This window comes from Amblyomma americanum, chromosome 9 (genome assembly GCF_052857255.1).
Source record: "Amblyomma americanum isolate KBUSLIRL-KWMA chromosome 9, ASM5285725v1, whole genome shotgun sequence".
NCBI classification, from domain to species: domain Eukaryota; kingdom Metazoa; phylum Arthropoda; class Arachnida; order Ixodida; family Ixodidae; genus Amblyomma; species Amblyomma americanum.
The window spans coordinates 139825915-139840045 of record NC_135505.1 but is presented as its reverse complement, the minus strand read 5'-3'; the positions used below and the strand labels follow the sequence as shown (position 1 = coordinate 139840045).

General features: G+C 46.9%; 2 protein-coding genes across 3 annotated transcripts in view; one reads left to right on the top strand and one right to left on the bottom strand.

The window, feature by feature from the left end:
• Positions 1–14131, top strand: part of LOC144104613 (uncharacterized) — a 97339-nt gene that overhangs the window by 30877 nt on the left and 52331 nt on the right. The window contains exon 2 of the mRNA XM_077637726.1: positions 10659–10767. Within this exon, the coding sequence (XP_077493852.1) occupies positions 10734–10767 (34 nt within the window). The 5' untranslated portion in view covers positions 10659–10733. The remainder of the gene's footprint in view (positions 1–10658; positions 10768–14131) is intronic.
• The window catches only part of LOC144104612 (dicarboxylate carrier UCP2-like), a 52647-nt gene that overhangs the window by 25008 nt on the left and 13508 nt on the right, over positions 1–14131 (bottom strand). The window lies entirely within an intron of this gene.

Below are 14131 nucleotides of genomic sequence, written 5' to 3'. Positions count from 1 at the left end.
ATGACCTGGCTGTTGCTAAGCGCCGGCTGCGCTGTTCAGTCAATGAACGCGCTCTACTTATACGTGGGCGCCGTAATCGCGCCAGAAGACGGTGGCGGTCGACGTCCATCGTTCGCACCGTGGTCACTGCGTCACACTTCCTTACGTCACTGAAACTAACCGGTTGGGTTCGAGGCCGCTCTGTCCAGCGAGCGTCAAACTCTTTCCACTGCTCTCCTCAGACAAGCGAACGGTCCCCTGTGAATGCTCCGGGGGCAGCCATTGAAGTCAAGATGATTGAGCGGCCAAAAAGGTGCGGGGATGTGAGTGCCACGATGGCAAAGAACAAGTTACGCAACTAATTAAAGCAATGGGTTAGTATGAAGGTATTTTTGCCTTTCTTTGTTAGGCATTGGAGATATAAGAGGGGGAGGGTATTTGCGCCAAAAATCGGGATCTCAAAACCACTGCATTAGCTCACTCCGATAGTTTTGCAATACGTTGTGCTGCAACATTGAAATTCTTCGCTTCTGAACGGATTTTCCTCTTGATACTTAAGTCCCTGAATCGGGGTGATTATATTTATTGGCCGTGCTTGAACGAAGCCATCCTATTCTATCGAGTCTCCTCATTCGGATAAGGAGGGTGTGGAACAAAATTGCAAGTGCTTTCAAGGACCAAGGAACGTCTTGAAGGACGGAAGAAGCACTGGATGAGAAATGAGTCGGTTAGGGTAAAGGCACTGCGCAAAATAATACAAACATGGACGAGAAGGGCACAAGGACGGGTGCAGGACGGGCGCCCAACAACATGCACTCCTGAAATGAGTCGTTTGCCTCAGCCAATTAGTGCTGCGCTTTATGCTACGGTAAGCGCATTACGCTAATACGCTGACCTAATGTCGAAATCAAGTGCGCAGTTGATGCAGACAAACATAAAAGTACACGAGATTGTGGTAGCCGCGTAAAATGTTTTGTCTGTCTCTTCATTTATGTCGTTTTTTTTCATCACGAACCTTTGCCAATGGGCCTAAATTTTAAGCCCCTTTTCTTATCACACTTTCCTCAAATTTCGCAAAAATGAGCCCCACCAATTTAGCAACCCGTATGGCCTCGGCATTACGACAAATGAATTCAGACTACACAAGTAATAGTACTCACCTATGTATAAAACTTTAAAAAATCACGCACACAAAGCAAGCGCACCAGAGGTTAAAAAAAAAAGCTGCATAGGTCTTCCGTCCGTATGCATCCACCTTTAACTATCAGCGACAACGCAGTGACGCTGGATAGTTTATTTTACACGCAGAGCGTGTTAGATAACATGGTGCAGATAAGACACAAAGGACACTACCAAGTTATGGAGAAGAGTAGTGCGTCTCTGTCTTCTTGATTCTTGATATTTTTATCTGATTTCTTGCACTCGTTACCACTGCCCTTGCATAGTTTGGTCATTCACTACAAATAATTAACAGCGAAGAAAAAATTCGGCATCATTAGCACAGACATTTGTCTCGTAGTGGACGTTTTTGGTCTGATTATGACGATTATGATGGAGGTGGTGATGATGACGCAGGGCATGGACTATGATGGCTGCTTCTAAAAAATAAATACATTCAAAGAAATATAGCTTCACCCTGTATTTCATACTATCGAGTCGCGAAGAAGTGGCAACAGTAAGATTACAGCCTCCTCCCCTCACCCTCGTCCCGTACATCCGACCCACACTTCAAGAGAATCAACTCCAGGACTATCATGGGGCCAGAGCTTACCTATACCCCTTACACCTACACCACATTCTTATAAGTGGCATGCCTCGGCCCACCCGGAGAACGCTGTTATACCCTTTTTCGTTACGACATACTACAACGCAGGCTGGGACGTTACTTATTCCCTAGGAAGTCCTCTCATGGACACCTCTCACTGGATAGCGCCCCATCACATGCTACATCATTGCTGCATCATGCTGCATCACTCATCATTGATGCCGTCGGCACATCATTAGTTCAGCAAACCTTTCCCTATTTCTGCAATTGATCCCTCATATACCTCGAAGGAATAAACATAACTCCACCTGATCCACGTGCAGGTATTATCGCGAAAAGAAGCTCGACGTACACTGAGATCACGACAGCGATCTCTCGTTCAAGCACACGCCTGTTGGCGTTATTCTGCTCACGTTTCTCAATAATGCAGCGCACACACCAAAGGCCACCGACGCCCATATTCCAGACAACCGAGTATATGCTTCGAGTTGCCCGGACGCGGTGTAACCTTTCCAAGACACAAAATGATCGCTTTAACCTGTATCTCCGTTTGCGACCGTACATGTTCAAGCGATCGACTCCTGGAATCGATAACGCGGCAAGGAGTGCTTGAGTATACACACGCGCCAGGGAAGGAGAACTGCGGGATCAATGGTATACTACAGGGCTCATTAAGAAACGACGGTCTGTGGAAGCGGCCCGCCTTAGGCGGTGCTCGCGCCACTTATCCCGTACTATAGACGTGCAATGTCAATGGCGTCACTGCGACCGGTCGTCCTGACCTTGACGGACAGAGAAAGCAACACACATTAAGTTACGACGTGATGAGATTGCTATTTACGCTGCATTGCCTGGCGAAAGGTCAGTGGGCAGGGCTAGTTGTCTGGACATTGCACCTGGAGGCTAGTGCGGACGGAACGCAGTGACGTCATTGTTTCCCGTCGGCGTTTATTCAATGCTGAGTGGAGCATTAACGTTGTCATCCAGGAACCTCGCATAGTGAAAACTTTTAGGGTTTAAAAAGAGTAGATATGCGAAAGCATGTGTTCATTCTTCGCCTTTTCTTTGTGATGTCTGAATGTGCATGCTACCGCGTTTCTCTTTTTCCATCTTCACACCCTCAATCCACTCGGCTACAGCTGGCGCCACGCTCCTCCCATTGGCTACAGCTGGCGCGACGCTCCCCCGAACATACTCGAGCTTAGCCGAGTTACTCCGAGCTTCACACAAGATTATTGGCTGGGGACAGCGTTAAGTAATGTTTTCGCACTAACTCCTGATTATTATTTTTATCTGGAACATCACCTCGGCTACGAACATAGCTTAAAAGCCTAGCTTGGGAGACGTCCGAACAACTTCGATCATCCGTGGTTCCAAAGCGTGCACCGCAATTTATATTAAGCGTGGAAGTGATCATATTAACTGGCAGAGGTCACTTTAAGCGTGACAATGTGTGTTGGCGAAGCCGACTGGCTCACTGGAAGCCCTCCATGTAACCACTACCGCCATGAAGGCAGCTCCGATTACACAAGGGGAAGTAGCCAGAAGCTGTCTCGCGAGATTGCGGCCTCGCCACGGCATACAATGAGCGCGTGTGGCGGCCGTGTGACATAATCGCCCTGTTTGTGTGCCTTCCGTATTGACAGGACGCCGCACTCGAGCCCCGAGGCACGCGTGTCGTAATCTCGATTGTGCGGCGGCAGTGAAGGTCTCGCGTTGGGCTCCTCAGAGGCCTCCATCCGCCTGGCAACCCACCGGTCATCCGGTAGCGGCACATACCCGTGCACCAGCGTCCGGAGAATCCAGTTCAGCCGCAAAAAAAAAAAAAAATAGCGACTTTATTCGTGCTGAAACACAGCACAATGTGTAGGCGATGGCCGTTATCGAGACAGTGCATAGCTAACGAGGCGAAGCCACCTTGCAGGCGGCGATTTTATCTGGGGACGCGAGCTGTTTGTTTCAGAGCCAAGTCAATCGCCCTCAATTCCATTATTTTGCACTCACTTGATCCCGTTGCAATTTACTAATTGCCTGATAAGTATATACCAGCGTTAACGCCATATGATAACCTAGCTTCATGCAATGGCCCCTACGGTATTTTTGGCGGTAGTCCATATGGAACGCAATGATAAAGTTGCTCACTAAGAGTAACCAGGGCAGAGCTTATCATACTTACCTAAGCACCCCCCCCCCCCCCCGCCATTTCACGTAAACACCTCACACATCTGCCTCCATACATTCCTGAGATTTGGCAGACCCATATGAACGGCAGAAAGATGGTGAATTTAGCCGCCGCGGTGGCTGAGTCGTTATGGCGCTCGGCTGCTGGCCCGAATGACGCGGGTTCGATCCCGGCCGCGGCGGTCGAATTTCGATGGAGGCGAAATCCTAGAGGCCCGTGTACTGTGCGATGTCAGTGCACGTTAAAGAACTCCAGGTGGTCGAAATTCCCGGAGCCCTTCACTACGGCGTCTCTCATAGCCTGAGTCGCTTTGGGATGTTAAACCCCCATAAACCATAAACCAAAAATATGGTGAATGAGTTGTGCTGAGGAGGAAACGCAAGTGTATACTATCATTTGAAGTGAAGGGGAGATGAGAGCTTAGTCATGGTCCTTAATGCGGACAGGAGGCAGCCGTGGTCCGCAGAAAGTCATGTGGACAGGCGAGATTAAGAAACTGTCTTCTAAGAAATGGAGGTCGCCGGCAGACGACACCTTTGTGCAGCGCAATGCACTCGCTGCACGTCGATAGTGCGAAGTATGCGATACGATAGTGTAATCGGAGCAATCGCTCGGAGCAATCGCTCTGCCGCCTGGTAGAAGCGGTGATCTCAGGTTCAAACACCAGACCAAGACGAGTTTTTCTTCAACTACGAAGTTTCTGATGGTGTCTTCGACTGGTCGCTCCCGCGATCCGGTTTGGATCTGGCAGAGTGGGAGCCGCTCTCGCTCTGAGCGCATAGCGAGACTAGTCAAGCCGAATGGTCTGCGAATTCTTAGAGCGGAAGCGCAGGAGGCAGAAGGGGGCCGTCACTTCCGGAACCCCGCCGCGGCACCGCTGGTGTCAACACTCAACAGTAGCCGCACGTGGTCGCACTCAGTCTGCGTCGCAGTCGCCGCTTCTGCTTCACACAGTGGCACGCTGAAGATTTCTTTAAACATCGCCTTGCAGACAGCACTGTCGTCCTCGTCTGAGCTGCTGCTGGAATCGCTGTTGTCATGTGCTAGATGTGACAGCAACACAGACGGCATTCCAAGCGTAGTTAACCGGCGCCTCTTGGAAATTTTTTTTGTTTCACACAGCGCGGCCCACGCAAAACACAACTCAGCAAGGACGCTACAAATGCGTGACTACACCAAAAGCCGACACTTGCTTCTGCCTACGAGTAGGGTATGCCGCGGTTAACTCGCACCGCTTCCGCGACGTAGCGGAAGTGGCTCTGTCACGTGAACACATCTCGGAGCCGCTCCGACTTTTTTCTCGGAGCGCGTCAGAGCGCTCTGAGCTGGAGGCGAGCGCTCAGAAACAACCAGCCGAATGTAGTCAGAGCGCCCGGTTTCGACCAGCCGAATGTGCGGCCGCCTCTCAGAGCGCTCTAGAGCGATCTAAAGCGACCAGTCGAAGACACCATGAGAAAGCTGTATAGCTTTCCTTTGTAGCCGTATGGCTGCGCTTGGGTGGATGCCAACGAGTAATTACTACCTTATTACAAATTTACTCCACCTTGGGGGATTTCCGTAAACATCTGACCGATATATTAATGTGGCGTATACATTGCACAATGTATATTTCCTGTCCCACAGTGGAATAGCGCAAGTAGTGGTGATATGCTGATGGGATTGATAGTGAAGATGGAAGGGGGTGAGGGGGAGATGAGAAAGTTGGTGGTATGATGATGATGATTTTAAGTGTCGATATCATTTTAACCGACCCCTCCGTACAATTTTTCTACCCAAAATCTAGCATTTTGCGGGCCTTTCCCGCTTTCTGCAAACCATTTCTTCTACTGTATTCATTGCGGTCGTTTCCGCAGCACGGTGTACTGCAAACTTTTTAAGGATGACCACAGTAGAAGGGAACAATCATACATAACAAGAGACAGCAGTAGTGTGAAATTTTTAGATTATCCCGAGTGTTTGCTTCAGCAATAGCTAGTTGCCCCCCTTGGCTGTTTTCTTTTTGGTATCTTATAACATTGGTCGACGAGAAGAATGGAATTGTTGTGAATTACTGGCTTATATATGTGTGCGTTGAAAGACGAATACATACAATAATCCCGTTAAACTTTGCTAAATTCGAACATCTAGTTCAATCGAACTGTCTCTTCAATCACGTCATCATCATATCTATTCATCAGGCCCTTCTTAATCCTAATCCGCCTAATTTAAGCGCATTGTCGGTTCCCTTCGATTCCCAATTATCGAGAGAGAAAGTGACATTCATCTACAGCTGAACCTCGCTGTATCGAAGTTGAATGGGCCCAGCGATTACTTCGTTATAGCCGTAGTTTCGTTATAGACCGTTTTGACAGAGCTTCGAAGCGGAATCGTCATTTCTTCGCTATATCCAGTATTTCGTTATAAAACGTTTCGTTATAACGAGGTTTGAGGGTACATGCAGTAAACTCGGTGCTGCATGCATTGAGAAGCCAACGTAAGGTGCGCACTGAGCCAGGGGAATTTTTTTCAAACATGGAATTTGAAGACAGCCTTCCTAAAACAGGCCATGTGGGATTGCGCTCGAACTTAACACCAGCTTCTCAAATTCAAGAGGTGACTTTACGTTCCCGATGCCCTGCGGGGAGTGCTTTTTTACGTGTATGCAAAAAAAAAAGACTTTTCGCGACTTTGACCAGTAAGCGCTCTGGTTATGTCATTTTTTTGTGAATTTATTTGTTTAACCGCATTTCCTTGCACGCAGAGCGGAGGACTTGGCCACACTGACGACTCTTCACGGTCCGATGTATCCCCTTTGACGAGCACAAACTACAAACAACAACGGTAAATTGCGAACTTCAACGCAACCAGACCAAACAGGCTAGCACACAATAGAAACCTCTCAGACACGAGACGACAATAACAAGCCGCGGCAGTAGAGTCAGACTCCACGGTGGAATCAAATAACGAAGAGAAACTCGAACTAGTAGTCGAACAAGAGCGGCCCACCGAGGCACCTCGTTGTTAGGAGTCAACCGCCCAACCAATACCAGTGATCTGGTTTCGTCCGGCTTCGATCCCGTTTCATTCCTCGCTTCCTGTGTCGTAAACAGGATCCGGGCCCCTACAATCCCACTAATGGGGGCCTTCCATTCTTCTCTCTATTCTATTTAGTTTTTTTCTTCCAGAAACGTGCTACCGAGAGGGAGCGAAACTAGCATGGCGGGCTGCTGCGAAGCACGGTCTAGTTCTCGCGGGGTTAGTCGGCAGTGACGAACACGTCGTCAACAAGAAAAGATTGACGAAGAGAAAGGGAGAGAAAAGACGAGGTTGTTGCCAAGTGCTTCGAGTCTTCGAGCCTGCGCTGGCTCTTCCTATATGCCGCAACGCCGCTCGTGCGAAGACCGCTTCCTTCCGCTAGGTGGCGTCGGCGCACTTCTCGTTCCCCTTCGTGATGACGTCATCTTCCCCCTCTTACTTCCGCCCCTCTTTCGCATCGCTTGCGACACTCGGAGCTGACTTCATTCGCCAGATACGAGGCATGCGCATCTCACATGTTGCACATCGAACTCATGGCTGAGAGGAACGTGATATGCCCTTTAATACCGAGTGTTTCACTTAAGATGTTCTGAAATTTCTAAAAACAGGCTTTTGGAGTTTTTACCCGCCGCGGTGGCTCTGTGGTTAGGGCGCTCGACTACTGATCCGGAGTTCCCGGGTTCGAACCCGACCGCGGCGGCTGCGTTTTTATGGAGGAAAAACGCTAAGGCGCCCGTGTGCTGCGCGATGTCAGTGCACGTTAAAGATCCCCAGGTGGTCGAAATTAATTCCGGAGCCCTCCACTACACGGCACCTTTCTTCCTTTCTTCTTTCACTCCCTCCTTTAGCCCTTCCCTTACGGCGCGGTTCAGGTGTCCAACTATATATGAGACAGATGCTGCGCCATTTCCTCCCCCCCCCCAAAAAAAAAAACAATTATTATTATTGGAGTTAGTTAGGAGAGTGCTTTTTTGGGCACCTCATTGTTGGCGGTGTAGCCCATCCGAATGCAACTACAACATGCTAACTAGTAGGCTGGCTAACTAAGAATGAATAGGTAAATTTTAAACTGTTACTGTTATTCTCCATATTTACTAAGAAGCGTTCAGCCCGCCGTAAGTAATATCCGCGTCAGTTTTTGTAATTTCGAAAATTAAGTTACCCTCGGCGCTGTGCCCAAACAAATTGTGCCTACATCGCACGGAAATACATGCGCTTTCGAAAAGCTTGCAGGCAAAGCAACCTCTCCAGTGCACGTGACGCCTCGAAGTAGACAAAATTTGTTGAGCCACAGCGCCGAGGGTAACTACGTTTCCGAAATCCTAAAAATTGGTATGGATATTACTTCAGGTTGGCTACACACTTCCCGGGGGTTAAGGAGCCCAACAGTAACAGTTAAAAAGTTAAATATTTATTATTTATTACCAAGACTAATACAACACATATAAGCTGTATTTTGATGCGCTACCCCGCGCTGACAATGCTGTTCCTAAAAAAAAGCGCTCTTCTAACTCCAAAAGCATTTTTTTTTAATTGCGGAACATACTAGGGTGAAACACCCGGTATATTCTTTGAGGTCAAAGCTGCGACATAAGGAGCACTCCGTACTAATTTCTACCTGCCGGATTTCTTTGAAGAGCACCTAAATAATTGTGCACGCGAATCTTTGCATTTCACCTCCACCGAAATGCGGCCGCTGTGACCGGGTTTGAACCCACAACCTCCTGTTCAGCAGCGGATGCAGACCGATGCTAGTGCGGGAACAGGAAATGAATGAATGAATGAATGAATGAATGAATGAATGAATGAATGAATGAATGAATCTTTATTCACACAAAAAGTACAAAGAAGAGAGCCTTGCACGAGAGGCTTACAAAAAGGCACGACTACCAGACAAAGCACCAGTCCCTCTTCTCGGTTCTTTCCTAAAACGCACAGAACCCATGCACAGAACACAAGCAACCACATCAAGTGATTAAAGAGGCACATTTAAAGTAATTACAGTTTACGAGGTAGATAGTAGACGCCCATCGCGGATGCAAAATAAGCACGAATCATTGCTAAATTGATACCAAGTACATATTCACCTTTTTCTTCTTAAAGATATTGCTAATGACGGCAAGTCATCTGGGTTAGTGGGGATGGCAGCATGGTGATTTAGGAAGCCTGCAATAATGAAAGATTGTTTTATAATGAAAGACTTTTTCATTGTTGCAAGGACCAAAACTGATAATAAGGTGTTCTCTCGTCGCTATATTTCGTACTTCCTAGTAACTGAAGCATGTTTACAAGCTACGTTCGCACACGCTCTTTTCGACGCGCCTCAAGCATATCTAGACGGAGCAGCATTACGGAGTAATTTATGAACTTAGCCTCAGTTGTAATTTTTTTTTTTCACGGATAAAATTTCTTGCTGAGTAGTGACCATCAGTATCCGAACCTGCTACGAACCGCGAACAGGTGTCATGAAAGCCTCAAATGCGTATCGAAACACTTTTTCAACAAGAAACCTGGTGCCCACTTGGGATTCTATAATCTATCAGGCGCAATTAACCCACAAGCTACAAGGCGTGTTTCTGACTGCAAACCGTTTGAAATTGCACATCGGGCAAAGTTCGCGTTCCTACTTCTGAGGACCTCATGTTCATTCAAGAAATGCTGAGCTTTTACGTCTTCATTCTGTACCGAAGTTTCATAAACCTCAATCCGGAATCACAGCTACGAAGAAGTTGTTGCTCCGGGAAGCTATCGATTCAAGCATGATAGTTCAATGTCCTTGATTACCCAAATTAAGAAACAACTAATATTCAGCTCACCGACCTAGATTTGTAGAAAAGTAACAAACTTCAAGCACGAATTTACTCAAAGAGGACAAGGCGGCAATGCACAGTGGTATGGCATACATATCCTTTATATAGTCATGTTTTCTTCAGGGCGCACTAGCATATCGGTTTCGCAGATCTGCCACTAAACCTCCGCGTGAGGCTGGCTGAAGAGTTAAGGCATCTCTAGGCAGTAGAAAATACTATAAAGAGGTCCAATTTTAATTTAGCGTAAAAAAAAGTAAAAAGCACCGTGGTCAGAGTGAAACACCCATTCTCGAAAACGGCTGCCGTAGATTGCCCAAATCTCTAGCGACGACGTCCTAACTGCTCAAAATATCACGCGGTGATGTAAATTAAAAACATGAAACCGACTTATCACAATAAACAACAAATTGCCTTTTTTTTCATACAGGTGAGCAAGGCTGCTATGTTGCCCGTCTCGGTGTCATTGTTGTCAACTTTGCGCCTAGCTGTGACCGTAAGTGCACAACACCTGAATAAACAAAGAGCTATATTTCTTCTCAACTAACACTCGTTGAACTGCCACTACCCGCTGAAGTTGGCACACCACGTAGAGGAGTCTACTGCTATAAAATCGAAATAAAAAATAGAGAAAAACAGTTCCCTCTTTATCCCCCCCCCCCTCCCCCTTCCTGCCAGGTCCAGTCTAAACGGCCGGCAAGCGAAGGTCGAAGTACTTCGGTGCCGCACTTTAGAACGCGACACCCCACCCCCCTGGACGCAGTGCGCTTCGAGCCAAGACACTTCGCCTAGCAACAGAGCGGCAGCATCCTCTCTTCGCCATTTTCTTTTTTATCTATCTTTTACTTTCTTCTCCAACCTTTTGTCTGCCTGCAGTGTTCAGTCAGCGAACATTTTTATTTTTGTGCAGTGCCTTCGCTCCGTGCACTGCGCGGCATTGGAGGACTGGACGGGCACCCCTAACGACCTCCCTCACGCGCCAGCAATGGCCTCAGCAGCGCCCCCTACCGCCGTCCTCGGTTGGTTTTATTTTTGTTTCGAGGCGCCGAAAACGTGGGCAACGGGGGTTGGGAAATGACTAGGGGCGCTTTGCAACGGGACCCGCTGCTGTGCCGACACGTGGGGTTCGTTGCAAAGGTTCTTTTCGTGCGGCCGGGTCGTACTCGTGAGACAGACTTCCCTGACGAAATGAGACGGAGCAGAAAACAGGGTCCTCGAACGCAGAGCGAATTTGAAGGTCCTGGAGGTAACGTTAGGTTGACCGCGTAAGAAAGTCTGAAGACAGGTCTTTGGCCGCTAGTTATTTCATGGCACTTTCATACCTGGACTGGCTCGGACACTTCAGGAAAAAAACACGCTCAAATCTCAGCTAAAAGAACAGTGAAATTCGGCACAGACATTCAAGACAGCTTAAGTGTGGGAATGTGAAGGCATTACAGTCCCTGTGTGCACTGACACCCACCCACGCAAACACACGCGCGCGTATGACACCGCCCGGAACCTGTACAACGAACGGTTGCACCATAGTCCTGATACCAAAAAAAAAAAATGGTTTTTGAGGAATGGCAGTGGCGCAGTAACTGTTTCACCCCTCGGTGTACACTTCACCGTGTCGCCGTTCAGAGGGATGACTGTCGTTGTTCGATCGACAGAGGTCATTTAGGGTCACAAAAATGGAGATCTATTATGTATATTGTGACATATGTGGTCTATATACATTGAGCCTTTAATGTTTTGCCCTAAATAAGACTCTTTTTAATAAGGAACAGCACATACACTGAATCGAGACGGTGGTAATCTGCCCCCAGTATAGACTGTCTATACATTTCTTATAGACTCTATTGCCTTCGTGTAGATACTTCCTTTAGTCTATTCATAGTCAATAGACTGTCTATAGACGAAAGTGTGCTAAAAGTGTATGGTCATAAATCTATCGACTGCCTGTAGTCTCTCTGTATCATATGCATCGCCTATAGACTAGTCTATAAGATTTGTCTATAGTCTGTAGACTTTATAAACAAAAGGCTTTGAATAGTCTATAGACTGTCTAAAGTAATTTTCGTAAGAGCTGTTACATTAATAGCGGACTTTATTTCAGAGGACCACCAAAGCTGGCGTAAATTCCAAGCTCTGTGGTTTTCACAGAAATACACGGAAAGACATTATATTTGTTTAATATAAAAAAAAATTTACTGCAACATTTGTGGCCAACAAATGGCGCTGTAGCTCACTACATTATAAAGCCACGAATGAAACAGTAAATGGGGACATGGACTGGGCGTCGTTCGAAGTACGGTAAATTCAGAGTTATATATTATATGAAGAACGCCTGAGGAAACTGGACGATAACATGTGGGCAGCTAAGTTATATAAATACTTATATAGAAAGAGCGCTGGCGGAAAAGAAGTATTAAACTACCTGCTAAGTACGCAGGAAACAAGGACGGATAAATAAAGAGATTTGAGCAGCAGGTAAAAAACTCAGATGGTGAAAACTGGATCAATTCAATAAGAAACCAGCACACTGTAAAACTATATAGAAGTTGGAAAGGTAGGTCAGGAAGGAATCGTTCTGTGATAACTGAAAAGGCAGCGCTTAATTCTTTGAAGCAAGATCAGGGAGTCTTACAACGCGAGGCTATCAAAATAAAAATTTAGCCAAGAAGATGACACATGCGCAGTGAGTGGTAAACCTGCAGAAAGACTTGAACATCTGATACTAGGATTTGGAGTCATCCATCTGGATGTCGATGCAGACACTGTAAATCTCCCTAAGGTCCTAGGGTCACAAAGGACATGTGATTGAATCTGCGGTAGAAATGAGCAAAAAGCGATTGGAAGACTAACTGGTGGCTGAAAATCAGGGCGGTGACGTAAGGTTACAAGTTCAGGATTAAAAATTGTATGTAAACAAACATGGCGAATATATATACTACCGTTAAGTATTTATATATACTACCATTAAGTATTTTTATATACTACCGTTAACTATTTATATATACTACCATTAAGTATTTATATATACTTGCGTTAAGAGAGCGGGCTATGGAAAGAAAAATGATAGGTGTAAGAGACCGGAAGCGGGCAGAGTGGATGAGGAAATAAACGCGGGTTAATGACATCCTAGTCGAAATCAAGAGGAAGAAATGGGCTTGGGCAGGGCATGTAATGCGAAGGAAATATAACCGCCGGCTAGGTGGGCGGATGAGATTAAGAAGTTTGCAGGAGGCAAACGGCGGATGCAGCTGGCAAAGGACAGGGTTAATTGGATAGACATGGGAGAGGCCTTTGCCCTGCAGTGGGTGCAGTCAGGCTGATGATGATGATTCCGTTAAGTTTGACAGACTGCTTAAATTTAGAAATATAAAGAAAAAAGCCCAGCATGGCGGCAGCTGCCAACACCGCGGTTGTCCAGACTGATCAGGACCTGCCAACTATGACATCCTTCAAAAGCCCGCGCGGAGCTTCATGACGCTAAACCCAACGTATTCCCCCTGACCTGCAATCAACTCGACTAATCTTCTCGCCAGTTCCATCCCAGGCGACCTACTTTTTTTCACGGAGGCCCCGAACGGTTGCGGAGGTAGCTTAACCACTAGAATCGATCGCCGAGCTTGTCGGGAGTCCGGGCCCCCTTCACCTGACTTAACCGCGAGCCACCTCCGGAGCCCATGGCAACCGAATCGGGGCGCTCGATGAAAGTGGGACACATCTCATCCATTTTAGTGGAAGCTGTTTGGTTCGAACCTCGAACGAAGCTGAGTTCACTGCACACCTCGGTTACACGACAATGCCGATCACGTTGCATGCCGTGTTTTGCGAGAGCGGGAAAAAACACCCTCCACACCTCACCCACCCCCCGCCGCTTTTTGCGGGGCGTGATAAGCGGGACGTGATCAAAAGCCCACATCTCGGCCTATATACTTTAAATACATTACGATAGAGAGTCTGTAGACATTCTATAGGCCGTCTGTGAACTCTATGAAGTACTTTTGTGAGAAATGGCCCAACCCTTGCAAAAACTTCTTTAGAAGACTATACAGTTTCCAGATTTCTGTATATAAAGTCTATAGACTCTCTATAGACGAACCTTAGACAAGAGTCATTAGGCAACACAAATCCTATAGACAGTCTATAGACAATCTATAGATTTATGGCCATACACATTTAGTAGCCTTTTGTCTATAGGCTATGACTAGACAAAAAGAAGTATCTATAGGAAGGCAATAGAGTCTATAAAAACTCCTGTAGACCATTTTCATTAGGAAAGGCCGCCTGAATAGCGTTCAACTTTCTACACCGACTCCGTGTATGAACGTATGAAGCGAACGTATGAAACGATCATAACCACATTTCTGATTGCTCTGAAGGACAGTTAAGTGT